Raw genomic sequence first — 25388 nt, forward strand, 5'->3', positions numbered from 1 at the left:
TATGAAGAATAAGTGTCACAGTTTTCATTATATAGTACTTATCATAACTATAAGGCACCCACATATTGACAAGTTTTGACTATTTTTCTATCTTTATTTAATTTTAATTATCTTTTTTATAAAAATATAGTTTATTTCTTAGCAAAAATCTAATAAAGCTGAGTTTCCAACTTCGTAAAAATATCGATGTTATTGATTAGATATTTAAAAAAAGATTTTGAGTCCAAGTTTGAAGTAGCTAGGACATACCGTTGATTTTTGGCAAGTATTTTGGTGAAGGTGTCCTAGCTATTTGCACTTTAATGTACTACAATTAAATGGGTTACAAAAGTTCATACTCAAAACCCTTTTAATAGTGCGTAGGGTAACTATACGAGACCCACATAATGAAAAGAAACTTGACTATTTTTGACTATTTATTTTATTAACCGACTTCAAAAAAAGGAGGAGGTTATCAGTTCGTTGGAATTTTTTTTTTTTTATGTATGTATGTTACCGCATAACTTTGGGCCACGTTAACCGATTTCGATAATTCTTTTTTCATCGGAAAGATGGTGTCTCAAGGGTGGTCCCATACTAATCCTTTAGATCCGATAATTGGATCAAGAAGAAATTAACGATAATCTTAAATTTTTATATGAGAAATGTAGTCGTTTGATTTTTGCTTAAAAATTGCTTGTTTTGTATTTTATTTTAATTATTTATTTTTTTTATAAAGATATAGCTGATTTTTTAATTCATTAATGTTTTTAATTAGATACATTACTTGCTTTTAAATTTAAAACATAATGGGGCATATTCATAGTCAAATCAAAGACGAAACTAAAAATAATTTCGACTTTTTTGACAAATTTTTATAAAAAAGGTGTTTTCAGAGAGCTGAAATAATTTTTACTTTCATCTTTGTTTTGACCATGCATTTAGCCCTTTATGTTTTACATTGATACGTAAATTTTTGTATCTAGTATTTCCTGTCTTTTACTATCTAACTGATCTCTATATAAATGACTTCACCTGTTTCATGCTCTTTCCTAGTGATTATAAAAAATGCACACTTTGTTACTGTTAGTACATTTTATCGCTTTTAACTTAGTTTTAAGTATTGCGAATTCATTGATAAAGCTATCCTTAAATATAAAGGACTATATTATATTGTAACCTAAACCTACCTATTTTTAATAAAATTGGCTGGGGAAATACTCTTTAAAAAAAAGCTAATGGGTTAAAATATGGTCATCAATGCGTTAAGTCAAAGTCGTAAATAGGTAAATTATTCATAATTTGCACAATCATGAAATCGAATTAACTTAACATAAGATATTATAAAAATCTGGGTCACCAATGGGTTGATGCATGATCAATAATGGGTTAAGACGTCAAAAATTTACTCTTAAAAAGTAGTTCAAGCGAGTCTAATGAAAAGAAAATGATTTCAGAATTTTGAGCACCCGCTTATATGGCCGTCCCATGTGCGTTTGTTCATTTCATAACAGAGCACACACTACTGAGGTTGCCGCAATGGTTGCCTCGTGTGTATTGAACAAGAAGAACAGGCTGCCTAAGCACATTGCTTCAATGGTTGCCCGTAGTCAGCATTATACATTTAAAATCAATGCTTGAAATCTTATTTACGCGTAAAAATGAATACCACTACTTGTAGTGCAGCAGATTGAATTTAAGCTTCAGTTGCTAAATAGATGCTCACTAAAGCTCATTATTTCAAGCACATCAAAAGAGAGACTCAATAAATAGAACCGCCTGCAGTCTATCGTACTAAAGAGATGGCGGGTGGATTTCATTTTAGGTATGCGAGCGTGGTAAGGGTAGCCTCACATGTGCACTTCTAAAGCCCCTTTAATGATGTGAATTCATTAGTTCACCCGACTAAACAAGTTTCACCGCAACTACAGCAGCTGCTGTTGGTGTTGTTTCTCAATTGCCAAGTATTTATGTGGCACTTAATTTAACAAAAGGGTTGAGATGAGCGCGCAACTCATACTTGAGCAGCACATGGAAGAGCTCCAGACACCCGCAGACATGCATTCACCAATTGATAGTGCAATGGTACCTTAGTTGCAGTTCAACTGGAGAGCAGACGAGTCGAAAAACGCGCAAAACTTGCACAAGTACGGATACTTGAAGCGAAAGTGTGGCGACGGGATTTTGTTATTTTAATTAATTTTTATTGCAAGAAAAGATTATTAAAAATTAACAAAATCTAAATAATAGCAGTTAAAAATTGAAAAGGTAAAATTGTGTTCTGAAACGAATAGAACGAACGGTATTTTGTGGGCTTTGCCAATTTTTCGCCGCCCGGAAGCCGCACAAATGTTGAGGCGCGTTGAAAGTGTGGCGAAACTTTTCCGTGTATTAAAAAAAAAACGAAAATTACATGCAAACTTAGATATGTATGTATGTACATACGTATGCAGCTGCGTTATAAATTAGATTGAATTACATTTAATCAATTCTAATGTGCCAACGACCAGACGTAAAAGTGTGCTGACATAACTTTGTACATTTGGGTGGTCCAAAAAAAATAGTAAGGTCGGAATTTTAATGCTTTCACCTGTTTTTTATTTTGAAATCAAAAAATAAACATTTAAAACCGATAATAGAAATGCTTAACTTTAGACATAGCTTTACTTTTAATCCAACCTTTAAATATAAAGTGAGCTTTAAAGTTAAAGGTTACTTCAGAAAACGGTCCTTAATCGTTTATTTTACCATTTTTAATACGAACGATTTTTTATGGGTCCGCCATTGCATTTTTTGTGGTTTTTTGGTGATCTAAAAATATCGTTAGTGTTAAAAAATGGTAATCTAAAAAAATTCGGCACTACTATTGGAAGTCTTCTCAGAAAAATCGAGTTTTGCGATCGCAAAATATAGACTTTCAATAATAAGTATTATTATTGGAGGTCTCCTGAAGGGAAACAGAGTTTCCCGATCGAAAAATTTTGATTTTCAAGAATTCTATGGCATTTCTACGAAAAGTGGTTTTTCCCATATATATAACGTGGAAAATTTTTAGTCCTTGAGCAACCTGTAAATATTTTTTGATTTCGAACAATTCTAGGGGATGAGAGCATGAAAATTCCTTCTCTAATTTTCTCACATGCATGTTTGGGCCACCCTAATGTACATACTTATGTACGAATATGTGTGTATCTAAATTTTTACACAAATGCATTTATGCATGCCTGTTGATTAGTTTTGGAATTATTTTCGAAAAAATGTTGGTTATTCCTAGCCGCGAATTAGCAACAAAAAAATATTGTGTAAAAGTGATGAAAATTTTATAACAAAATGCAATAAATAAATTGTTTACACCACGTGTATGAACTAAAAATAGTTTTTGCGTATTTCTCAATTAATTTTATGCACAACAAGTGCTACGAGATGCTTCTGGAAATATTGAAATATGTATATTATTTTGCAAAATTTTTAATTGGCATTACAATTACTTGATAGTACTTAATTAGTGCTACTGGCGTTATTAGGCAATAAAAAGTCGTTCATTTGCATGTTTGTAGCGCATAAAAAAAATTTATTTGGTTTTATCCTTTTCTCTTATATAATCGAGCGCGAATTTGTCTTAAAGTTCATTTTAATTGCCTTTATAACTATCTAAATGATCTGTGAAACGGTAAAAAAACATCGATTGGATACAAATTACTTCAAACATATATGTATATGGTTGGAATAATAATATCAATAGCTTTGATCGATAGGAATTTAAATTATATGAAATAACGGTAACAGGTAAAACAAACTGAGTGCGTGTAGTCCCTACGCAAAAGAGATTTGCGCGATGAAAGTTGGCAAAGGGGCTTTTTTTGTAAGACGTTCGTGCCAGGATAAACAAAATCGTTCAAACTTTCCTAACTACTGTCTTTCAATTGTCTTACAAAAGACCTTCAACAATCTTAGCCAGAATTGCACTGTTAATTTAGGTGACAGGTAATAAGATCAACGGAAATAAGGTCAATTGACTTTATTTCCCACCCTGGTGCGAAATAAAGTCAATTGACATTATTACCTTTTTAAAAACGAAATAAAATCAATTGACATTATTTCTCTTTCAAACATTAAATTTGCTTAGCTTCGCGGCGGCCCGCGTCAGCGCGCCACACCGCGCGCGTCGCGCTCGCGCTCCCGCCCCGCGTACCCCGCGCGACCGGCGCGCACACCGCGTCACGCTACGCCGCGGGCCCCCCAGCCCCCCCTCCCGACGTGCTGTAGCGCAGGTAGATTAATTTTTTGTATACGTTGAAATAAAATTTTTATATATTTTAAACATCGAGGGCTTATATTCAATAATACCCCCTATCTGCACACATTTCACAAAGATGAGATTCTGATATAAAAATCCACCTAAGCTTTAACTGTCATCAGTGATATTAATGCTACCTTATATAACGACAGGTAATAAGTCCGAGATGGTTTCTAAAATCAGAAATTAGTTTTTGTGCAAATTGCAGATAGAGGGTATTAAGGAATTCAAGCCCTCGATATTTCACATTTTTATATTTGTAAGTTATTGGAAGCAGGGATGCCAACTTGGCTCAAACCGTGCCATTTGTTCCTATTTTATTTCAAATGGCACTTAATTTTTCAATTTGGCACAAAATGCCAAAAGGGCACTTTTGTAAAAAAAAATAACATTTCAATACATATTTGTGAAATCCTTTGCGTGCAATTCTTTTTCTCAACTAAAATTTTCTAATTTATAAAGGCTACTCAACTGGTTTATCTTGAGGCTTTATAATTTATAATGAGGCTTTATTTTATTGCTAAATGTGAATGATTAAAAGGCATGACACCTTTTTTGGCACCTTTATTTTTCTATTTGGCACATTTTGGCACTTTTTTATCCTCAATATGGCACCTCATAACTAAGGATAGTTGGCAGCCCTGATTGGAAGATTTCTGCTGTGTTTTGGGGCAACAACTTGTCTGCAGTAAAAAAGCATATAATTTGTGTTTCAAAAGTGTGTGAAAACCAATCCATTAACTTATATGATCTCGGTTCCGATATTAAATAATCAATAATTGTTTATACCCGCATTTTGGCACATTGGCTCGTTGAATGTGCCATCTAATAAATAGTGTCGTCGTTCTCCTTAGCTGCTTTTAAATGACTGCTGGCGGAGACATAAATACAGTGTAAGAAAATTCTTTTTCTAGAATTGTTTCCTTATAGAACGGTTCAGTTCTTTTCCACCTTAGACATTCCGAATTCGTTCAAAATATGCTAATTTAAAACACAGAATTCTTTCAGTGCTCCTCCGGGGTTTTTGGACATGTACTGTTTCTTCAATTTAATAGTGTTCGCTTTATTTTTGTAGGAACGAAAAATGTTTTGCATGTTATGGATCATTTCTCCACTCTTTCTTCAAATATTTCTCGTATTCCAGCTGTACGCAGGCGTTCTTTTCTTTTATTCTTTTTTTTAATAGAATCAATTGGAGGTAGTTCATGATTGTGTGTGGATTAATATCACAACACTGAGGATTTAGCAAAAGCCTTTTTCATCTATTAAAAAACAACACTTACGGGGTAATGTTTATTGTAAGAACAACATTTTTTTCTATGAATCGACATACTTTAAGCATTGTTGACGCTATTTCCATTTGAATGAGGAAATAGCGTCAATGACTTTATTTCCAAATTTTTGTTGACTTTATTTCGCTTTTGAAAAGGTAATAATGTCAATTGACTGTATTTCGCACCAGGGTGGGAAATAAAGTCAATTGACCTTATTTCCATTGACCTTATTACCTGTCACCTTAATTTAACCAGGTAAATCTATTTCTCTCGTCTTGGAAAACATCCAGTATTTGTCCGTAGCCCTAAATTACCGCACGTTGTCCCGTGGAGTATTGGATCTATAGATGCCTAAATGTGGCCCATCAAACGTTGGTTGATCACACACGAAGATCGGTATGTCCTTCTAGTATGTAATATTCTATCGCACCAAGTCTATGACTTGCATTTCAAGGCAAAAGATCACTACTTTTTAAAAGGCATCCTTAAATGCACATATGTTCATTAGGGTGGTCCAAAAATGCATGAGGAAAAAGTAAAGTCGGAATTTGTATGCTCTCACCTACTCGGATTGTTCTATACCGAAAAAATATACCCATTTTTTATTTTGAAATCAAAAAATATTTAGAGGTCGCTCAAAGCGCTCAAAGTTTTCCATGTATGTATGGTATAGAATTCTTAAAAATAAATATTTTTCGATCGGAAAACTCTGCCTCTCTGCAGGAGATTTCCTATAATAATACCCAATTGTTTATTTAGCCATTTTTTCATAGCAACTATAATTTATAGGTCCGTCAAAACCCCCCAAAACGCTATGGTAGCACCAATAAATAAGCAATTGAGTATTATTATTGGAAGTCTTCTAAAGAGTACCAGAGTTGTCCGATCAAAAAATACTGATTTTCAAGAATTCATACATACAAATACATGGAAAACTTTGAGCGACCTCTAAATATTTTTTGATTTCAAAATAAAAAAATGGGTATACATTTTTTTCAACATAGAATAATCCTAAAGGGTGAGAATATTAATATTCCGACTTTACTCTTTTTGGAACACCCATACATACAAAGCTTTGTTAGAGGCCACAACCATGCGACGCTGATATCAGTTAGCTTAGTTGACAGTCGCTTCGTACTGGAGCCGAAGTCTTTGCTACTGAGCAAATCTCCAACGATTATCGGCAAATCTCGGCTTGAGTAATTCAAATTAATACCGGAGATTTTTTGATAATAGGTAGTTTCCTTCACCTTTTTTCAACTTCCTTGACTCTTTATTAAATCCAAAAAAACTGTTGAGGGATAGGTAACTCATTCCCAATAGATTTGACACAAATATTTCCTTCTATATGTCGTAAACGCAGAGAGTTGTCCCTTTTGTAAGCCTCCTCTAAAAAGAAGATACATTTTGTGGACGATTGCTAGCTTATTCCACTCATTTGAGATCATTGTAGATCTAGACCTCAGAACCTTGTCGACGTTCAGTGAGCCTCTGGTGACATTAGCCGTTGATCTATTAGCCGTTGCCGGCTCAAACCCTGCAATGCTATAATACGAACTATGGCGAGTTTCTGAATTGGTTCTTTGTAGAGCTTAAAATATCATAAAATTATATGCAAAAGTATCTTAACTTTTCAACTAAAGTAATGAACTACCCTTAATTTCTTACGCTACAATGCCACGTTTTATGTTTGCAGCGCAATATTTAAATATTGCCGTATCCGTTTTCACAAAACACGCGCCGAACAATAATAAGTAAAACGCTTTTATCTAGCCAAAAGATACCCTCTACAATCCAGCTACAAACCGAGTGGAGCAAAATGAATTGGTTAGCGTTGATGATTTCCATTTCTGCGACAATTAACATAGCGCTTGCCTGCAGCCGTATACCGCCCGGCACGACAACACCCAAATCGCCAGTGGACGAGAGTTATATGGTGTCGATAGCCGGAAATCCACAAACATATATACCAGGCCAGAAATACAATGGTAAATATGAGCGAATGCAAATATTTGTAATAAAATAGTAAACATAACAATTTCTTCTCTGTCTCTGACACCTTACAGTCTCACTTACCGCTTACAATGACTTAACTTTCATCAGCTTCATACTGGCATTAGAGAGCGCCAATGAAGCAGATGGGCAGGCAGATTTTGGCACGGTTGGCTACTTTGAGATCACAGATTTGTCGGAGACACGCTTTAGTCCACGCTGTCCCAATCTTGTTGAGAATACCAATACTAATGTGAAGACACGCGTCGAAGTCACCTGGGTGGCGCCCACGACTACAGGTAATGGCTGTGTGCTCATCAAAGCTACAGTTACACAGCATCGAGACGTTTGGTTTATGGATGATGGTTTTTTGACCAAGCGCATATGCGAAGAGGAAGTCGATGATGTGGACACACAGCCCAGTATTGTGGATCCATGCTGTGCGTGTGACGAAGCGAAATATGAGGTAAAATAGTGCAGGGGGAATAAAGTAGTGAAGATCTGGTTTTAAAATTATTTCTTTTCAGCTCACTTTTGAAGGCAAGTGGTCACGTCATACACATCCAAAAGACTTTCCGGCCAATAGCTGGCGCACCAGATTTAGTGACATTATTGGCGCTTCGCACACCATCGACTACCGCTTTTGGAGCTACGGTGAGATGGCGAGTGAGGGTTTGCGCGAGGTGGCCGAGCATGGATCGACACGTACTCTTGAAAGCGAGTTGAAAGATCAGGTAGGGGAGTGGAGTTAGGGAGAATAATTATAGCAGCTAAAAAAGGTAGCTCATTTGCAGATCCAGTAACATATTTTTTTCTTACTCATTACGAAACTTCTTCCTCCAGTGATTCCATACTCCGTGTACTTCGCTTTTTATTTTCGTTGTTTTTTTCTGACCCTCATTTCATTCACAGAGCGATCAAATACGAACAATCATCAAAGCGCGGGGCATCTCTTACCCCAACGTGACTGGCAAAACTTTCGCCGTCTTTCGCGTGGATTCCAAACATCATCTAATTTCGCTGGTTTCCATGATTGATCCCTCACCGGACTGGATTGTTGGTATTTCCGGCTTAGAACTTTGTTTGCCTAATTGCTCATGGGTCGAGAACAAGGTACACAATCTATATCCCTGGGATGCAGGCACGGACAGTGGACCTTCCTACATGGTAATCCACACATGCGCTTGTTTTGAAGTCATGCCACTGACAAAGATTTTAATTTCAGTCTGCCGACCAGCCACAAGTGCCACCTGATGTTGTTAGACGCATAAAGTCCAATTTTCCAAATGATCCGCGCTCACCATTTTACGACCCCACTGGAGCGCCTATGAAACCGCTCGCAACATTACACATAAATCGACGCAGGTTGTATGAAAAGACTTGCGAAAACGTCGAAGGTGAGTTTGAGTCTTGATTTTTCTTTATAAGACAGTCAAATTAAATGCCTGCACTTATCTACATAAACAGAGGATGAGTCGGCCGAGTGCGCCACCTATCCTTGGGGTCACTGGAGTGAGTGTAGCGTCAAATGCGGGCCGGGCACGCAAACGCGCTCACGCGAATACAAACAACCAGCATTGGCGCGGCGCTCTCGCTGCCGCAGCGCTTTGCGTGAAGAGCAGCCATGTAATGGGCGCAGATGTGGCGCCGCGAGCGATGACAATCCAGACGAAGGCGAAAATGCAAATGATTTTCAAGGTGGACCACAAGATAATCCCGAATGCGCGATCTCTGATTGGAGCGAATGGTCTACGTGTTCAGCCACCTGTGGCGCGGGTGTTATAATACGCTCGCGTCATTATCTTAATCCCCGTGCGAAGAAAAAGTGTCAGGTAGGTGGAAATATGATTTCAATAGGCACAAAAATAACGTATCTAACCCGTACAGAAAGTAAGTAAGGTGCGCTTACAAGAAACACGTAAGTGCGAAGGTCCGGAATGTGGTGGCGATTTGGGTAATGCTGCTGAAGGTGAGACCGGCGCTGAAGGTGATGAAGCAGCTGGCGAGGAGGAGAGCATCGTGGAGAATGAGCTGGGCGATGGCACGCGTGCATTCTATGGCGACAACAATAATGGCTTCCGCCAATTCCAGAGCTACAGTCAGAAGCGTGAAGACTACATACCACCAGAATGTGGTGTCTCACCATGGTCCGACTTCTCACCGTGCATTGGCTCATGCGGCAGTACAGGCTATCGTCAGAGACAACGCAAAATATGGAATAACGATGAGGTTTACGGTTTAGTAAACCCAAAAGCGGATGGCAGCGATCCTTGTCGTCATATCAAGCGCGAGGAAACAGTCAATTGCACAAATCCTGCTTGTGATACTATCGTGCCGCACCACTGCTTCGCTAGCCTCAAGACAAGTCCATGTCGCGATGGCGATGTCACCAACTACTGGTACTATGACTACCCCACCGATCAGTGTGCGATCTTCTGGGCCGACAAGTGTGATAAAAATCACAACAAATTTCCATCGAAAGAGGCGTGTGAGGAATCCTGTCGCCGGCCACGTCAAAAGTTAGATTTACAAAGTGAAAGTTTGCGCTTAGAGCAGCAGCCGGTCGATTGCATTGTGTCCGAATGGGAGGCGCGTCCGTGTAATGTGACCTGCGGTGAGGGCATGCAGATAAAAACGCGGCGTGTGCTACGGCGAGCTAAGTATAATGGCAAGCCTTGCCCCAAGCATTTGGTGAGGTTGGAAAAATGCTATCAAAGCTGCGATGAGGTCTACACTATTAGTGGCGGCGGACGTGGTAGCTTTGGTGGCAACACTGGCGATGGTAGCGACTTTGACAATCCCCATCGCAACCGTGGCAGCTATGTGAGCGCACGTCAACTGCCCAAGAAGGATGATTGCCGCTACTCTGATTGGTCGGCGTGGACGCCATGTACAGCAAGCTGTGGTGACAATTCCATGCGACAGAAGACAAGAACGTTGTTCAATACGGAATTGAGTTATAAGTGTAAGGATCGCGTGCGTGTCGAGAAGTGCATAGTGATGCCGTGTTTGTTGGACGGCAACGATCAGGATAGCCAGTGGTGAAGTGGGTAGTGAAGGAGTAGTGAAGAAGAAGGGAAATTAAATAGAGGCCAAAGTGAAATATTTTAACATGCAAACGATATTTATTGTACGCATGCTATTTATATGTATTTTAGCAAATTAATCAGTCAGTGTAACCTTAGTGATTTTAGTTAAGCGACAAAACTTTTACGATTTGCTAGTGCTGATTTCTCTATTTTAGTTAGCATTTGTTTGTATAAGAATTGCATATCCTTTCTTTATGTAGCGAAATACTCATTGTCATAGAGAATCTCACAAATCGATTATTTATGTATCTAACAAACTAATAAATGTTATTAAAATTTTATCTGAAGCAAGAAGAGTATTTCCTCAAACTTAAAAGAGCAGCGTATTTTTTTGTTTAAGTCTGGAGTTAGAAATTGCAATACATGGAAAGAAGGTAGCTATTTTGGCAATATTATGGACTCTACTATTAACTATTTCGGTCTTAGGCCATTTCCGGGCGATTCAAAATTGGTCAAAGTAGCCCTCTGCTCATTTATGGACATCGATGGTACCAGCTTCAATTCCCTCGAAGTGGCACTCTCCAATAGAGATGCGAATCCTAAAAGAGTCGAATATATCGACAATAAGCTAACCTAGAGAACAATAAAGGCGAACCTAAGACCGAAAGAACTCAGTATCACTGCAGTAAAAGGCTGTCCATAGGGAGGAGTCCCATCTACACTATTATGGTCTCTATTGGTTGTCGATCTAGTTCAAATGCTCAATACAACAGGATGTCACACCATAAGTTACGCTCACAGTATATCCATCATAATCAAGGGCCACCATAAAAGGACATTTAGGGACTTGATGCAAGAAGCTCTAAATATAACTTGCAATTAATGAGGAAAGAGGGATTTGCCACAAACCCAAGTAAGACTATAATCATTCCTTTAACCAGAAAGAGGAAGTCCAACTTTCCAGATCCAAATAGAAGCGGGACTTTGAATCCTTTAAAGGTAGAGGTTAAATATCTAGGCATAACCTCCTGTATAGAAAACTCAATTTCGAGTAACATCTCAGCTCGATTACCAACAAAGCAATGAAATCATTGTTAACCACTAAACAACTCGCAAGTAAAGCATTGGGTATAAATCCCAAACGACCTACTCAGACGGTCGACCCGATAATAGTGTATGGAGCACTCGTTGGGTGAAAAAGACCACTCGAACAACAGCTATCGAAAAACTGTGCAAGATCCAATGACTTGCATACCTATCTGTAAAGGAGACAATGAAAACAAAACCCTCTGCCGGTATAGAAGCTCTACTAAATCTTACACCGCTTCATGTGTCAAAACAAGTGGAAGCAGCGACGCAAGCACTGGTAAATAATACATAGGAAAAGTAAATTCAGACAAGGCAACCTAGGAGGACACCATTAAATATTGAACGGGAAGAAGGCCAGCTTGGCTAAAGTTCCGGTTTCGGAGCAAATTGATCCCATCTTCAACTTAACGAAGAGGTAAATGATAACATTTCCTACTCTTTAAGACTGAAGCAGCAATCCCACATGGCTGCATGTCGACTCACAAAAATGGTATATCAATTGTTCCAAATACTTTACGCTTAAATTTTCCTCCAAGCAAAGGTGCACCAATATACCAGGCGGAACCACTTGCCATACTTGAGACCATCCACGTCTCATTAAGCAGGGCACAACAAAGATCTCCATATTTTCAGGAAGTCAATCTATTCTCATAGCCCTAGATAGCTACCTAGTTATACTCATCATAAACTCTTCTAGAGCTCACAGAGCACTCAACGATTTATCCGCCCATAGTGGAGTCTCCCTAATCTGGCTCTCTGGTCATGAGGGCTATGATGGCAATGAGAGAGCGGACCTCAACGCTAAAAAGGGGCAGACGACCCCTTCGTTGAACCCAGTCCATTTTTTGTATTCAGCAATAATGGATTAAAAAATGGTGGTGCGTACGATCGTACGATGTCGACAAGCCAGAAGCCATTACGCCAGATAGAAAATCTTTAATAAGAGAATATTTGGACAAATTGAATAAACTCGACACGAAGTTCGTTCTTATCCTGAATGTCGAATTTGGACCCTGCGAACAACTTGCTCGGACCTCTTCAGAATATTATTTTAACAGCCACGGGTGTGAAACAAACAGCGAGACTTTTGATTCAAACGTGGACTATGTTCTGGTACTGTATTCGAAATAATTTTGGGAATGGCTAAAATGATGCTATCAAGTTGGATCTTGATTACACCTCAGAGCCTACAATAAAGAAAATTCCTCGCCACTCAGAGCAAACTTTTTGTCTTACGTCAGAAGGAGTGAGATAATCAACTAAAGATTGGTACCTTACTTCGAAATGCTGGACTTATTTTTAAACTTAATAGAATAAAGATTTGATCAAGAGGCTATACAAATAAATATGAGCCATTTATTTTGAAAGTGGCATAAATCATTTCGTACCTCTTGTGCTTAAATGAGCGGCTACTTGTAACTGAACGCATCTTTAAGTTAGGAATGCCAGAACGAAAAAGAAATAATCGATGCAGGAAGAAATCATGAAAAAATAAATCGATCTCCCAAGATCGATTCATATAAGTTGCCAAAACACACAATTTACTTAATTATCTCAAAAAAAAACAAAAAAATAAATAAGGCCTTCTGACCAACACTGGAATTACAAACATTATTGTAAGTATATTTTAAAACATGCATTGATATAACGGTTTCAATATCTAGATTTATCCAAAAGCTGTCAAGTAGCAAACAATCCGTAAATACCTAAAAGAAACTGAGTAGTCGTTTCTATATAAGACAACAGTATGAACCAAGGCGAATTAATATAAGGTGGTGTTACTAGCTCAGCTGATTTTGTGTATGTGTTTCGCCGCACGGCTTCTGATATCAAATTGAAAATATTTGCTTGAATTTCTACACACACTCTTACAGATTTTGACAGTTTATGCCGCCAAAGCAAAAACAAAATACATGTAATATATATGTTATATTAATTCGCCTTGGTATGAACATTCAAAAGAAACTTCATAAATCCTGAGCCGAACTTAGGAATTTTTTTTTTTTTATCATAAAAGAGGGAAAATTTTGTTTTATTTCAAAATTAACCACTATTTTAAAAAATTTATTATACATAAATTAATACAATAGCCCAATAAAGCTTACATATCGAGGGCCTATATTCAATAACCTCTATCTGCACTTTTTACAAAAATAAGATTCTGATACAAAAATCCACCTAAGACTTAACTGTCATCGGTGATATTAATGGTGACCTTGTATAACTCTTGACAGAAGAACTTACTATTAAATTGCAAAGTCAGAATTAACATCATTGATGAAAAGTAAGTCCCAGATGGGTTCTAACATCACAAAGTAGTTCTTGTGAAAATTGCAGATAGAGGGTATTGAATATAAGCCCTCGATATACATAAATACATATTTTTTTTTTATTTTTTTGTTTTCGTATTCAAAAATTTATTAGTAGGCTAAAAAATAGCAAAAACGTTTTTTTTTGTTTCGCCAACTGCATATTTCACTCCATAAATACCCTTTTAAGAAAAAATTTAAGTATGCAATTTTGTAGCGCAGTTTCTTCAATACAAAGTAGATATGCTCGACAAAATTTTCATGTTAATAAAATGAAATGCACCAACATCAAAAAAAAAATAATAATTAAAACGAAATGCCAAAAATCAACGATATTTTGCAGCCACTAGAAGCGTGCACTTTATTTTACTAAAATTGAATGGGCCACAAAACTGCATCACCGAAATTTTTCTATAAAGTACTAATAACTTAAACACTGCCGCTCACGTTTATACTTTTGAATGCTTTAATTTTTTCAATATCATTTTTCTCCAATTTGCGCTTTGGCTATTTTTTGTTAATTAAAATACAGCAAATACTCTAAATTACAGCTAGATCCAAGCCCCCTTAATTTTTTTGTTCCAGCCTCAAATTCATATTTGATTAAAAATTTCTAGGTTTTCTAATGCATGTTATATGCATCAATTGAGAAAAAATCGAATGTCGATTCTCGATTTTTTAAATAAAAAAAATTAACAAGTAAAAAAGTCTAAGTTCGGGCGGAGCCGAACATTAAATACCCGGCGCAAGTATTAAATATATGTTTTATCACCTTTCCGAAACCTACCGCTAGATGGTAAGCCGGGGTGTATCAATTTTGAGTAAATTAGCGTCCTTAAATTGTTGTAAATATTAATTTTGAGTGAATAATCTTCAGTAGTTACTAAAATATCGCAGTTTTCGTATTTCCGAAAATTACCGTTATATGGGATGTGGGCGTGGTTATTGTCCGATTTTTTAACTTTTCGGCCATTTAGTATGCTGTATCAAGGCCAACGACTGTGCCAAGGTTGGAAGAAATTGGTGCAGCGGTTACCAAGATATACACATGTAACCATAAGTAGGCGTGGCTACGCCCATTTTCCAAAAATTTATAATACTCTTATTTTTCGTCTAAAAGTTATTGTAAATATCAATTTTGAGTGAATTATCTTCAGTAGTTACTAAAATATCGCGTGGGCGTGGTTACAGTCCGATTTCGCCCATTTTCAATACCAACCTACCTTGGATTAAGGGAAACCTACATACCAAATTTCGTTGAGATATCTCAATTTTTGCTCGAGTTATCGTGTACACGGACGGACGGACAGACGGACAGACGGACGGACAGACAGACATGGCTTAATCGATTTTTTTTTTCATCCTGATCATTTATGTATACATTTGTCTATATCTATCTCGATTCGTTTTGGCTGTTACAAACAACCGTTATGTGAACAAAATTAATATACCCTTGTGCACAAGTGCGCTCGGGTATAAAAATAAACGGCTCATATATCAACAAATGAAATAGTGTTCACAAAAACGATAAAAAGGAAAATAAAGTGTATACAAAGATGCACCTCCCAGATATTCATTGATTCATGATCTAATCATAATAGAATTCATTTTGCTATGATTATAATAATGTTAGTCATTTTAACTCAATCTTTTTCTAGATCTAGATGAAGCTTGGAAGAAAATAAACTTCTTGATATATACAAAAACGGCATTTTAAAAACGAGGCTTGGACTTTAAGCAGATAATTTTGAATTGTCTAACCTCTATAATCAGTTAAAAATATTGAAAAACATGCCATGAGAAAGCCCTACTTACTGCGCTGAAATAGCCGATCAGCTTAGAAATCTTCTACTAGTGTGGCAAGCCTTTTAGACTGGTCAATTTGATAATGACGGTTCCAACTTCAGCAGCTTCTAACGAAAGGTCTTTCAGTGTATTGTGGAGATTAGATTGATGCTTTAAACACAATGAAAATTACGGCCCACAGGCTACCGGCCACAGCTTTTCTTCATTATCTAAACGCTTTGTCGTTGAGACGTGAATTTTTTGAACACGGAAGTGACATAAAAGAAAAGGAATAACCTTAAATATTGCTCGAGAAATAGAAATATAACTACACTCGCCACAATCACAGTCATGGTGTAGCTCTGTCGCCGCCTAAATAATTATATATGGTCGGTTGTTTCCAATAGGGGTATTCTCTGAGTCTTGCAAAGCCCTTGCATGGTGCACAGATTGCACGGATTGCACGGTAAAAACCGGTTTTCGTATGGGACAGCTTTGCAAACCGTGCAATCCGTGCACCGTGTTTCGCAACAATTGCGCGGATCAAAATACTTAGGCCTGCCCTAAAACAAATTTGTTTTGAGGTGGCGACCTATGTCGTTCTACAGTAGTTCAAACACTTGTGCCACAATACATATTTTCATATGCAGAAGGCATATGCTTTCAACCGTTAATTGAATGTTTGCGCGAGCTTAATTGAAAATAAGCGCCGCAAAGTAATTCTCAACGTTAAGCTGAATATGAGAATTACATATAAATTTTGTTATACCTATTATTATTGCTCAGCCAGGGCCGCAGCAAAGAAGAGTACGATTTCTGGCGCTTCAAAACCAAAACTTCCGTTTGCACTGGTGTGAGAATTAGCTCATATTCGACAGTTAACTGTCGATTTTCAGAACAAAATTCTTAACTGAACTTGTAAAATTAGGTGAGTAATACAATTTCTTATTAAGCTTTTTCTTGAGTGGGAAAAACAGTGTGAAGGGCAGGAAAGTAGTTTTTAGAAGTTAGATTTATGACACAATGTCCATCGAATGGCGTATTTAGACGATTTATTAGATGGTATGCACATCACTCGGTAAGTCCAGGTCTAATCGATAATTGAAAGGCATAAAAGAGAAACTTCTTCGTCTTCTTTTATTAGGCAGTACAACCGTTTGTCGGTTTGTTCCGAGACAAGTGTACTTCGAACACTAAAAAGCTTCTCATAAATACCATCTACCGTTCGGAAGCGACATATATATAGGCATCTTGATTTGTGTTTTGTATGAAGATTTACGCCACAAATTGGAGGAAAAGTTTGGCTCTAAACTCAGCTAAGGTGTGAGCCCCATTTTTTTAGTTTTTGTGCTACTCACCAGCTTTAATTTCATAATAAAGGTAAACGATGAGACCTGCCTAATGAAATGAAAATTCTGATATGAAAATTTTTCAGAATACTCCGATTCACGAAATGTTGTGGCTATAATAAAAACAAATTCAAACCCTTTTTGGGAAGGGCCTTTTTCAAGTAGGCATATTGTTTTATGTTCCATAATTCTTGGCACCGTTTTTCAAACTTAGCTACGTTGGGTAAAGCGAGGGAAAGCAATGGGAATTTTACTAGTACTAAAACATTAACGCTTTATTAAATTTTTCTTTTTGTGGAGTACTCTTCGACTTAACTCGTTAGTGGGAGGACCCGATTGCGAAATAGGTAAAGTGTTCAGGAAATTTTTTCACAGAAATAGTTGAATGGCAAGGTTGGTAAAATAATATTTTCCAAACATATGCTTCAAGTAGATGAACACTTTGTCTTCTAGTAAATCAGTAATTAAGTCACTGGGTTCATTGATTATGAATCGATCAAAACTGACCAGAGAATGTATGAACCGAAGTTGAAACGTTATCTTAATCTTAATCTTAATCGTATCTTAATACTGCGCAATAAAACTTATTTGGATTTGGTAACAGTGGTATTACAGGAAACTGAATGACTAAAGTGTACCTAAGGTGGTCTATCCGAGCGATGGCTTGATCAAAGGAGGGTTTTGAGCCTAACTAAATTGCAAGCGATCGGCTTAACAGGTCACGATTTGACTTGAATTCAGCTATTTGCGATGAGGGAAAAATATCCCGGCATCTGCGTTTTAATCCGTTCGGGGCCAAGGGAAACATACTTCCCAAAAAACTAGGAAAATTTTGTTTAATTCTTTAGTGCGATCAAAATTAGAGTATGGCTCGGTTATATGGAATCCCATGTATAAAACACACTCTGTTAGAATTGAAAGAGTGCAACGCAAATTCACACGATTTGCTGTTCAACCTCTCAATTTTATTAGTCCTCTGCCACCCTATCCTGCCAGGTGTATGTTAATTAATGTTCAGCCGCTCGATATTAGGCGAGCTGTTCAAAATCTAATGTTTATCTTTGACATAATTTCCGGTGCCATTGATTGTTCAGCTCTTCTTGGACAGATATGTTTTAATATCCCCAATAGAGCTCTACGCTCTACTAATATTTTTTATATTGGTATTCTGAGATCGAATTATCTCAAATTTGCCCCACTTATAAGAGGGCTCAACGAGTTAAATCGCATCTGCAGAATTATTGATCTCGATTTCGCAATGTCAAGGTCCCATTTCAAGGCAGATATTGAATCTTACTACCGAGATAATCCGCCATTGATTTAATATTTTATTAGTTTTAAGTTTAAGTTTAAGGAATCTGTAAATCTAGTCAGTAAGGCTTTTTGCCATTGACTTAATAAATGAATTGAATTGAATTGAAAAAAGTCCGGCGCTTATAAGAATATTGTGTGCATTTTGGCAGTTACGTATTTAAGTTTTTAAAATTTTAAGAATAACATTTAAAAACAAAAATAGCAAAAATTTGGTAACCAATATTACTCAAACTTTGTTTGGAAAAAAATTTCAGGGATTTAAGGAAAAATAATTTTTAAGAGAAAATCTGAATTTTTATCAAAACAGTTACAAACTTATTTATTAGAAAAAACGATTTTCTTGAAAAAAAAATTCACAAAAATTACAAAAAATCAACAGTATAATTTAAAGAGTATAACTGTTTTTCAAAACGATGTTCTAGGTTTTTTGGAGAAATAAAATTTATCTCGGAATAAATAAATTTGTTTTGAAAAAAATATGAATTTAAATTTTACTTCGATTTAATATGTACATTTAATATGATGTACATAATAATATTTTTAATTTCTTCTTTAAAAAAAATAAGATATCTTATGGATTTGAGAAAAAATAATAATTTGTTGTTGTTTGTTGAATAAAATGATAAATGAAACAAGTAATTTTTAACCAAAAAACAAACCCGACTTCAATTCTCATATACTTTACTTGTACTTTAAACGACGATATATATGTATATACATATATATATCTCATGACCCAACGATCGGATCTAAACCAGATTACTATGGGACCACCTCTGAGAGATAAAATATGAAATTATCTCATTTCCGTTTAGATATTTTTGTAAAATTAAAAAAACAAAATATTTAGGACCAAAAATATTTTTTTTAGAAAAAATATGAATGACAACTTTTTATTGGCATTAGCTTTTTTGTCCTCACAATTTGCAATTCAAATTGAAAATTTTTCTGAAATAGGTTTAGGGTACTGTGAGAGTTAAGTCCACTACGTGGGACAAAGGTTTCAGCCTGTTGAATCTCATTTAGTTGGGCGAAAGTGAGCCGATTCTTGAACATTTGATGCTAATTGTCACTCTCATCACACTCATCTTCCTTGCACTTTCTTTCATATTTTTTCCTGACAAAGGGCGGTATATGAATCCGTCTGACTGAGCCACGTTGCGTAAGTCGAACTCAACACGAACTAACCTTATATGCGAAATTTCTAAAAAATAATTTCCTATGACTGCCCAACTTTATTTTGCGTTGCAGTAGCAGTGTCACCACCGAACACATCGCATGCCAAAGATGCATCCGCATATCTATAACATATTCACGCTTCTCCATATTTAATCACAAATATCTGTCAGCGAAACCTTTAGGTTTAAACTTAAGCCGCTAAATGGCACCCAAGACGCTACTTTACTACTTATGGCAAGCGATAAGCGCGTGACACAATTTCAGTGCGTCGAACACAAAAACAAACTAACAAACAAAAAGTGACCAATTAATATTTTTATTTTGTCAACATACCGCCTCTAAATGATCGGGAGTGTTGCGGGGGCTAAGCATAAATAAGCGCAGCTGATCGTTGAGCACATTCCGAACTCACAACAATTTCGGCCTATCTCAAGACACTATTCGAAGCTGAACATCATTTGCTGAGGAGCCATCACAACGAAAGGAACAAAAAGTAAAAATTCGGTTAGCATTAGCAGCGGAGTGTTTTAAAAAATTTACTTCCGCTTCTAGATGTTTCGCTACTTTTCATTTTTCCTTTGATTTCACGGAAACGGAAAATCGTTTACCACGATATGTGGCATTGTGCACAGCTGTTTTTAGTGCTACTCATTATACGCAATTCGTGGCAGGCCTGTGATCGGCGACCGCAAGGTGCCAGCGGTGATCGCTCAGCGGTCGATGAGAATTTTCTAGTGTTGATTGAAGGCAATCCCGCGACCTATATACCAGGGCAACGTTACAACAGTGAGTAAATAGATAATGAGTTTTAAATATTTACGCGATAAGCTTACATGTGTACAAAGCTTACTTACATCGATTTATAAATGTTACTATTTTTCCGAAAACGTGCGCTTATTGCTTATAATTAACATATTTTTATTGTTATTTTGCAACGTTTCAGTTTCCCTATCTTGTGACGCGGCACTCAAGTTTATCAGCTTCACGCTGGTTGTTGAGAGTGAAGATCCCTCAATTCTTGCCGGCCCCGAAACAATTGGCTATTTTGAGCTTATCGATGCCGCTGAGACGCGCTTCAGCTCGGCGTGTGAGAATATGATCGAGAGCACAAATGCGAATACAAAAATTCGCGTAAGCGTTGGCTGGGTGGCGCCTGCGGGCGGTTGCGTGCTCGTCAAGGCAGCTGTGTTGCAACACCGCAACGTCTGGTTTATAGATGATGGCTTTCTAACGAAACGTATCTGCCCGGAAGAGATTGATGACGTGAATAGCCAGACGCCACCGGTGGAACCGTGTTGCGCATGTGATGAGGCAAAGTATGAGGTGGGTAAGAGAGGGAAATAGCGAAATAGAGCGTGATAGAAAAAGGCAGAGAATATAACCACTTTTGGCATGAGAGACGATAAATAGAGAGTCTGAGCGTGAGAACGAAGTCGTGAAACTGTGTGTGGACACGTTCAATTTTTGTAAACAACGGCTGTTGATAATTTTTTCTATTCTTTTTTCAGCTGATTGTGGAGCGTAAATGGGGTCGTAATACACATCCGCATGATTTTCCTGTAGAAGAATGGCGTTCGCGGTTCAGTGAGCTTATTGGAGCATCGCATTCGCAAGATTATCGTTTTTGGAAATATGGAGCACTTGCGAGCCGTGGCCTAAAAGAAATGGCGGAGCACGGCGCCACTAGGTTGTTGGAATTAGAAGTAAAGGTACATTTATGTTTTGCACACAGTTAACGTTTTGAGCAAATTTCTGGAGAAGCTGAAAATATAATTTCCACTCCTTAGTCTGGCGATATACGCACGATTATCAAGGCGCCAGGTATTACGCATCGCAAGAATGTTGCGGGTACCACATTGGCAAATGTGCGCGTCGATCCGCAGCACCATGTCATCTCACTGGTTACGAAAATTGAACCCTCGCCCGATTGGATATTGGGCGTTGCTGGCTTGGAGCTGTGTCTGGAAAATTGCACTTGGATAAGTGAAAAAGTATTGAATTTATACCCTTGGGATATTGGCACCGATGCCGGTCCATCGTACATGGTGAGCGATAATTTATGTACAGTTTATTAGCTTCAATTAAACTCTGCTTACAGTCTCCGGATCAAGCACAAATACCGCCAGATGTTGTGCGTCGCATCACCTCTACATCACCGAATGATGAACGATCGCCGTTCTATGAAAGGAGCGGTGCACCGATGAAGCCAATGGCTACGCTCTATGTTAGGCGGAAGAAGTTGTACGAACGAGAATGCGAGTCGGGTAGGTTCAGTTAGGCTTTCAAATGTGGTAGCACTAGCTCAGAACACTCTTTAGAGTCCGCGAACCTATACCCGCGAGATTGTATATATTTCTGTTCACCTGCAACGCTTTTGAGCTCTCATACATCGTTCATTCTGTAGATTAGCCTTACTAATTCCTTTGGCCCGTTTCATTTTACTTCATCATCCAACCTTTTCTACATTTTTTTGCATTCAAGCTGACATCATACCACTTGAGTGCTCAACCCACCCATGGAATACTTGGAGTGAGTGCACAACACGTTGCGGTCCCGGCACACAGTACCGTACACGCGCCTATAAGGATCCCGCTTTGGCAGCGAGCTTCAACTGTCAGGTAGTTCTGAGACAAACGCGAAAATGTCTTGGTGAACAATGCGGCATAGAAAAATTAGAGCTTGCAAGCGAGGCAACTGAAGAGTGCGAGCTAACGCCTTGGAACGCGTGGACACCATGCTCGCGGCGGTGTGGAAGTGGCACGTCAACCCGCACACGGGACTATACAAATCCCTATGAACGCGAGAAATGTTTGGTAAGACAGAAATGCGGAAAGGGTCTGAGCTTTATCTTCAATAACTACGAATTTCATTGCAGAACGAGAATCCGGTAGATTTAGAGCAGCGCAAGGATTGTGAAGGCAAAGATTGCGGTGGCAGACAGACGCAGAGTCGGTTTGATGAGAAAGTTGAGAATAATGGTGGTGACCTTGGCACATTCGAAGACAATGCAGAAAATGAGAATGCCAATGAAGAGGATTTACCAGAAGAAGATGATACTGTAAGAGGCATGCCGCAACCTGAGCTATTTGGGCAACGTCGTGCGGAAGATTTTCCTAGCAGATATCCAGGCTCACGTTATTTTGGACGACAACCTAACTTATCGGATGATGAAAGCCTCGCTGAACCAGCTGGTGAAAGAGAGGAAGACGAGCTAAATCAACCGCTTGGCGAAGTTGCCGAGCAAGATGGTGAGGAGGATAACGGAGAACTGGATGACGGCTCGTACAATCGTAATGACAATAGGCCTGATGGCGGAGGTCATAATTATCGCGGTCGTGGTGCGACACGTTATGGCCTTTCCAATCGAGTCAACGACAATTTCCCGCGCAACAATCTGGACGAAGGCAACGACGACTTTGGCATACATGAACAATATGATGAAAACGGGCACAGGGCCGTTTATGTGGAAAGCAGTGACCCAAGCAGCTACAATGTAGTGCAGCAGTTTTGCTTTGACAAACCATATATGCGGCGATCACGTTGCGATCGCAAAATTTTAGGTGTACGCAACTACTGGTTCTACGATGCCGATGATCTGGAGTGCAAGCTCTTCACCACCGATGATTGTGATGATAATAGGAATAAGTTCCGATCGTTGGAAGCATGTGAGGGCACTTGTCTATTGCCACACAAAAATCAAGAAGATACCCAGGATATCGAGGAAGCCGACGAGTGGGGTCAACAGTTTGGTAAGCCGAAATCGTTGACTAAGACGAAGCCGAGAAGGAAAATTGAGCGCAAAAATCGCAGGCGAAAACCAAAAGAGCCTTTTGTGGGTGATATTCAGAATTATTGGAAGTAGTTACTTACAGAACTGAACAAAAGTTTGCAATTGCATGAATGGGCATGTGAAGTGTAACTATAGCCACTGATATACCTACATATGTATGTAACTGTATATAGATTTTAGTAAACAAATTTCGAATATTTAAGACATAAGTACATACTCGTAGTATACATGTATAAATACAAAGAACTAGCAAATCAAAAAAAGAAGCTGTATGTGGTTTTCTCACCTCCCAAATTCTGATCATTTTTCTCGAAAAGTCTATTTGCAGACACTTGCACATACACATTAATAATACTTTGTCTTTCAGTTATTCTTCAAAACAATTGCAGTCCAAGTCAATTCCCGCTTAGCTACTATTTATAATACATACATCGCAGCGCCAATCAAGCATCTTATCAAAACCAAAAACATTGGCCCCTCTTGTTTTGTGCGCTCTTAGCACAACACAGTGGTGAACATAAAAGGTCGTACATGTTTCTTTCAATATAAGGGCTGATCACGTACGCAGTCCCAACTTACCTGGTTTACTCAAAATCTACGTGAAATTAGACTGACCCACAAGCATACAAAAAAAAATCGCCGTGCACCTCCGAGTCCAAAGATTTTTTGCAAGAAATTTTCGAAAAAGATTTTGTTGTGGTCGAACGTAGGAGTCGCCTTTTGAAATTTTTCGATGACACCTAAGGACATTCGGCAATAAAAAGATTTTTTTTTTAATAGTTCTACTGGAACAATCAAGAAAATTCTTTAGCAAAAGCGTATTGATTTTTGGAGAGCATTGATTTACTGGCATTAGGGTGGTACACATAAAGGTATAAAAATGAGATCTGTGGATGAGTACTAGAACGGGGTGCTAGAGGTCAATAAACTTTGGAACAAAAAAATGTTATCCTCAAGGCAAAAGCGCCGACATATTATGCTTCAAGATCCCACTGTAAATGACGAAAAATTAAAAAAAGCGACGCCCTCGTTCAGCCAAATAATAAGTATCGAAATTGCCTTCCAAAAATACTTTACGACTCAGAGGTGAACGGCGCACATTTTTTTCTGGTATGGTCTAATGTACATGTTTATGTATATAGTTATTTTTTCAGATTTGCAATCTCTATTTATACGTCTTAAGTAATCCAGTTATTCGTTACCAAAAAGTCCCATCGTTCTAAAAGTTCTTGTGAGAATTTCACTTAAAATTCTCAATTTGCGCTCTGAAATGTTTTTGGGTTGTGCGCTTCCAATAGCCACTCTTATTGAAGCAAGTCGTCATGCGGGTTTCTTTCGATTTAATTTCATATTTATTAAGACGGCATGAATCTTAGCTCACTGCTCTGTACCTTGCCTAGTTTTTAAGGTTATTCCGCACCTCTCAAAGATATGAAAGTATATCGAAAAGGTTCAGTTCCTCCAACTAATACTGCTTCAGAGCTCCGTAAGGTCCTCACGAATTCGCGAGCCAAACGTTAATGTATCCTTTAAAAAATAGCATATAATAGCAATAACCGAGCAAAGCCTAGTAAAAATCGCTACTCACCGCGAAACTTCGAATCTAGGCTTTCTTAACAAGTTATGTGTTTAATTCGGGTTATATACGACAAATTTCACTGCAAGTAGTTTCGACAGTGCGTGAGATCTGGTTCTCGATTGAGACTAGTATATAACCCTCCCTTTTGCGATGACCGTTGATCCAAAAACATCCACAACGAAATAACTAATAACGATATATAAAGCAAAGTTATTTCACTGCGTAATAAGCTTCGACTTTGTAGTGAAAGACTCCACAGTCATAATGGCCATCCGCAAATTCGATAAACTAGCGACCCGCTCACCTTGATGGTGGCGTAAACTACTAATAATAATAATAATAATAGATTGGCGCTTACACATATGTTAGTGTCTGGCCGAGCTTCTCCTCCGAATTGTGGCGTGCGCCTTAATGTTGTCACAC

The 25388-nt window shown here is 37.9% G+C and overlaps 2 protein-coding genes across 5 annotated transcripts; both read left to right on the forward strand.

The window, feature by feature from the left end:
• Positions 1–1927: 1927 nt before the first annotated feature.
• On the forward strand, positions 1928–10919 carry LOC118745003 (spondin-1). 2 transcript variants are annotated; one of them, XM_036478496.1, is made up of 8 exons: positions 1928–2247; positions 7324–7538; positions 7617–8008; positions 8070–8276; positions 8455–8709; positions 8768–8939; positions 9010–9374; positions 9430–10919. In XM_036478496.1, exons 2-8 carry the CDS (start codon positions 7370–7372, stop codon positions 10585–10587), a joined length of 2718 nt encoding a protein of 905 aa, XP_036334389.1. In that variant the 5' UTR covers positions 1928–2247; positions 7324–7369; the 3' UTR covers positions 10588–10919. The 2 variants fall into 2 exon arrangements, with proteins under 2 accessions (XP_036334389.1, XP_036334388.1); XM_036478495.1 differs by having other exon boundaries at positions 1962–2247; positions 7247–7538.
• Positions 10920–20024: 9105 nt separating this feature from the next.
• LOC118745004 (spondin-1) lies at positions 20025–25327 on the forward strand. 3 transcript variants are annotated; one of them, XM_036478498.1, is made up of 8 exons: positions 20025–20089; positions 20149–20382; positions 20540–20919; positions 21105–21305; positions 21384–21641; positions 21695–21860; positions 22078–22409; positions 22472–23458. In XM_036478498.1, the coding sequence occupies exons 2-8, from the start codon at positions 20211–20213 to the stop codon at positions 23456–23458; spliced, it is 2496 nt and encodes an 831-aa protein (XP_036334391.1). In that variant the 5' UTR covers positions 20025–20089; positions 20149–20210. The 3 variants fall into 3 exon arrangements, with proteins under 3 accessions (XP_036334391.1, XP_036334393.1, XP_036334392.1); XM_036478500.1 differs by having other exon boundaries at positions 20051–20382; positions 22472–22679; positions 22719–25327; XM_036478499.1 differs by having other exon boundaries at positions 20051–20382; positions 22472–25327.
• The last annotated feature ends 61 nt before the right edge of the window (positions 25328–25388 follow it).

This window comes from Rhagoletis pomonella, unplaced genomic scaffold, assembly GCF_013731165.1.
Source record: "Rhagoletis pomonella isolate Grant_MI unplaced genomic scaffold, Rhpom_1.0 Rhpom_scaffold_00008, whole genome shotgun sequence".
In the NCBI taxonomy this organism is placed as follows: domain Eukaryota; kingdom Metazoa; phylum Arthropoda; class Insecta; order Diptera; family Tephritidae; genus Rhagoletis; species Rhagoletis pomonella.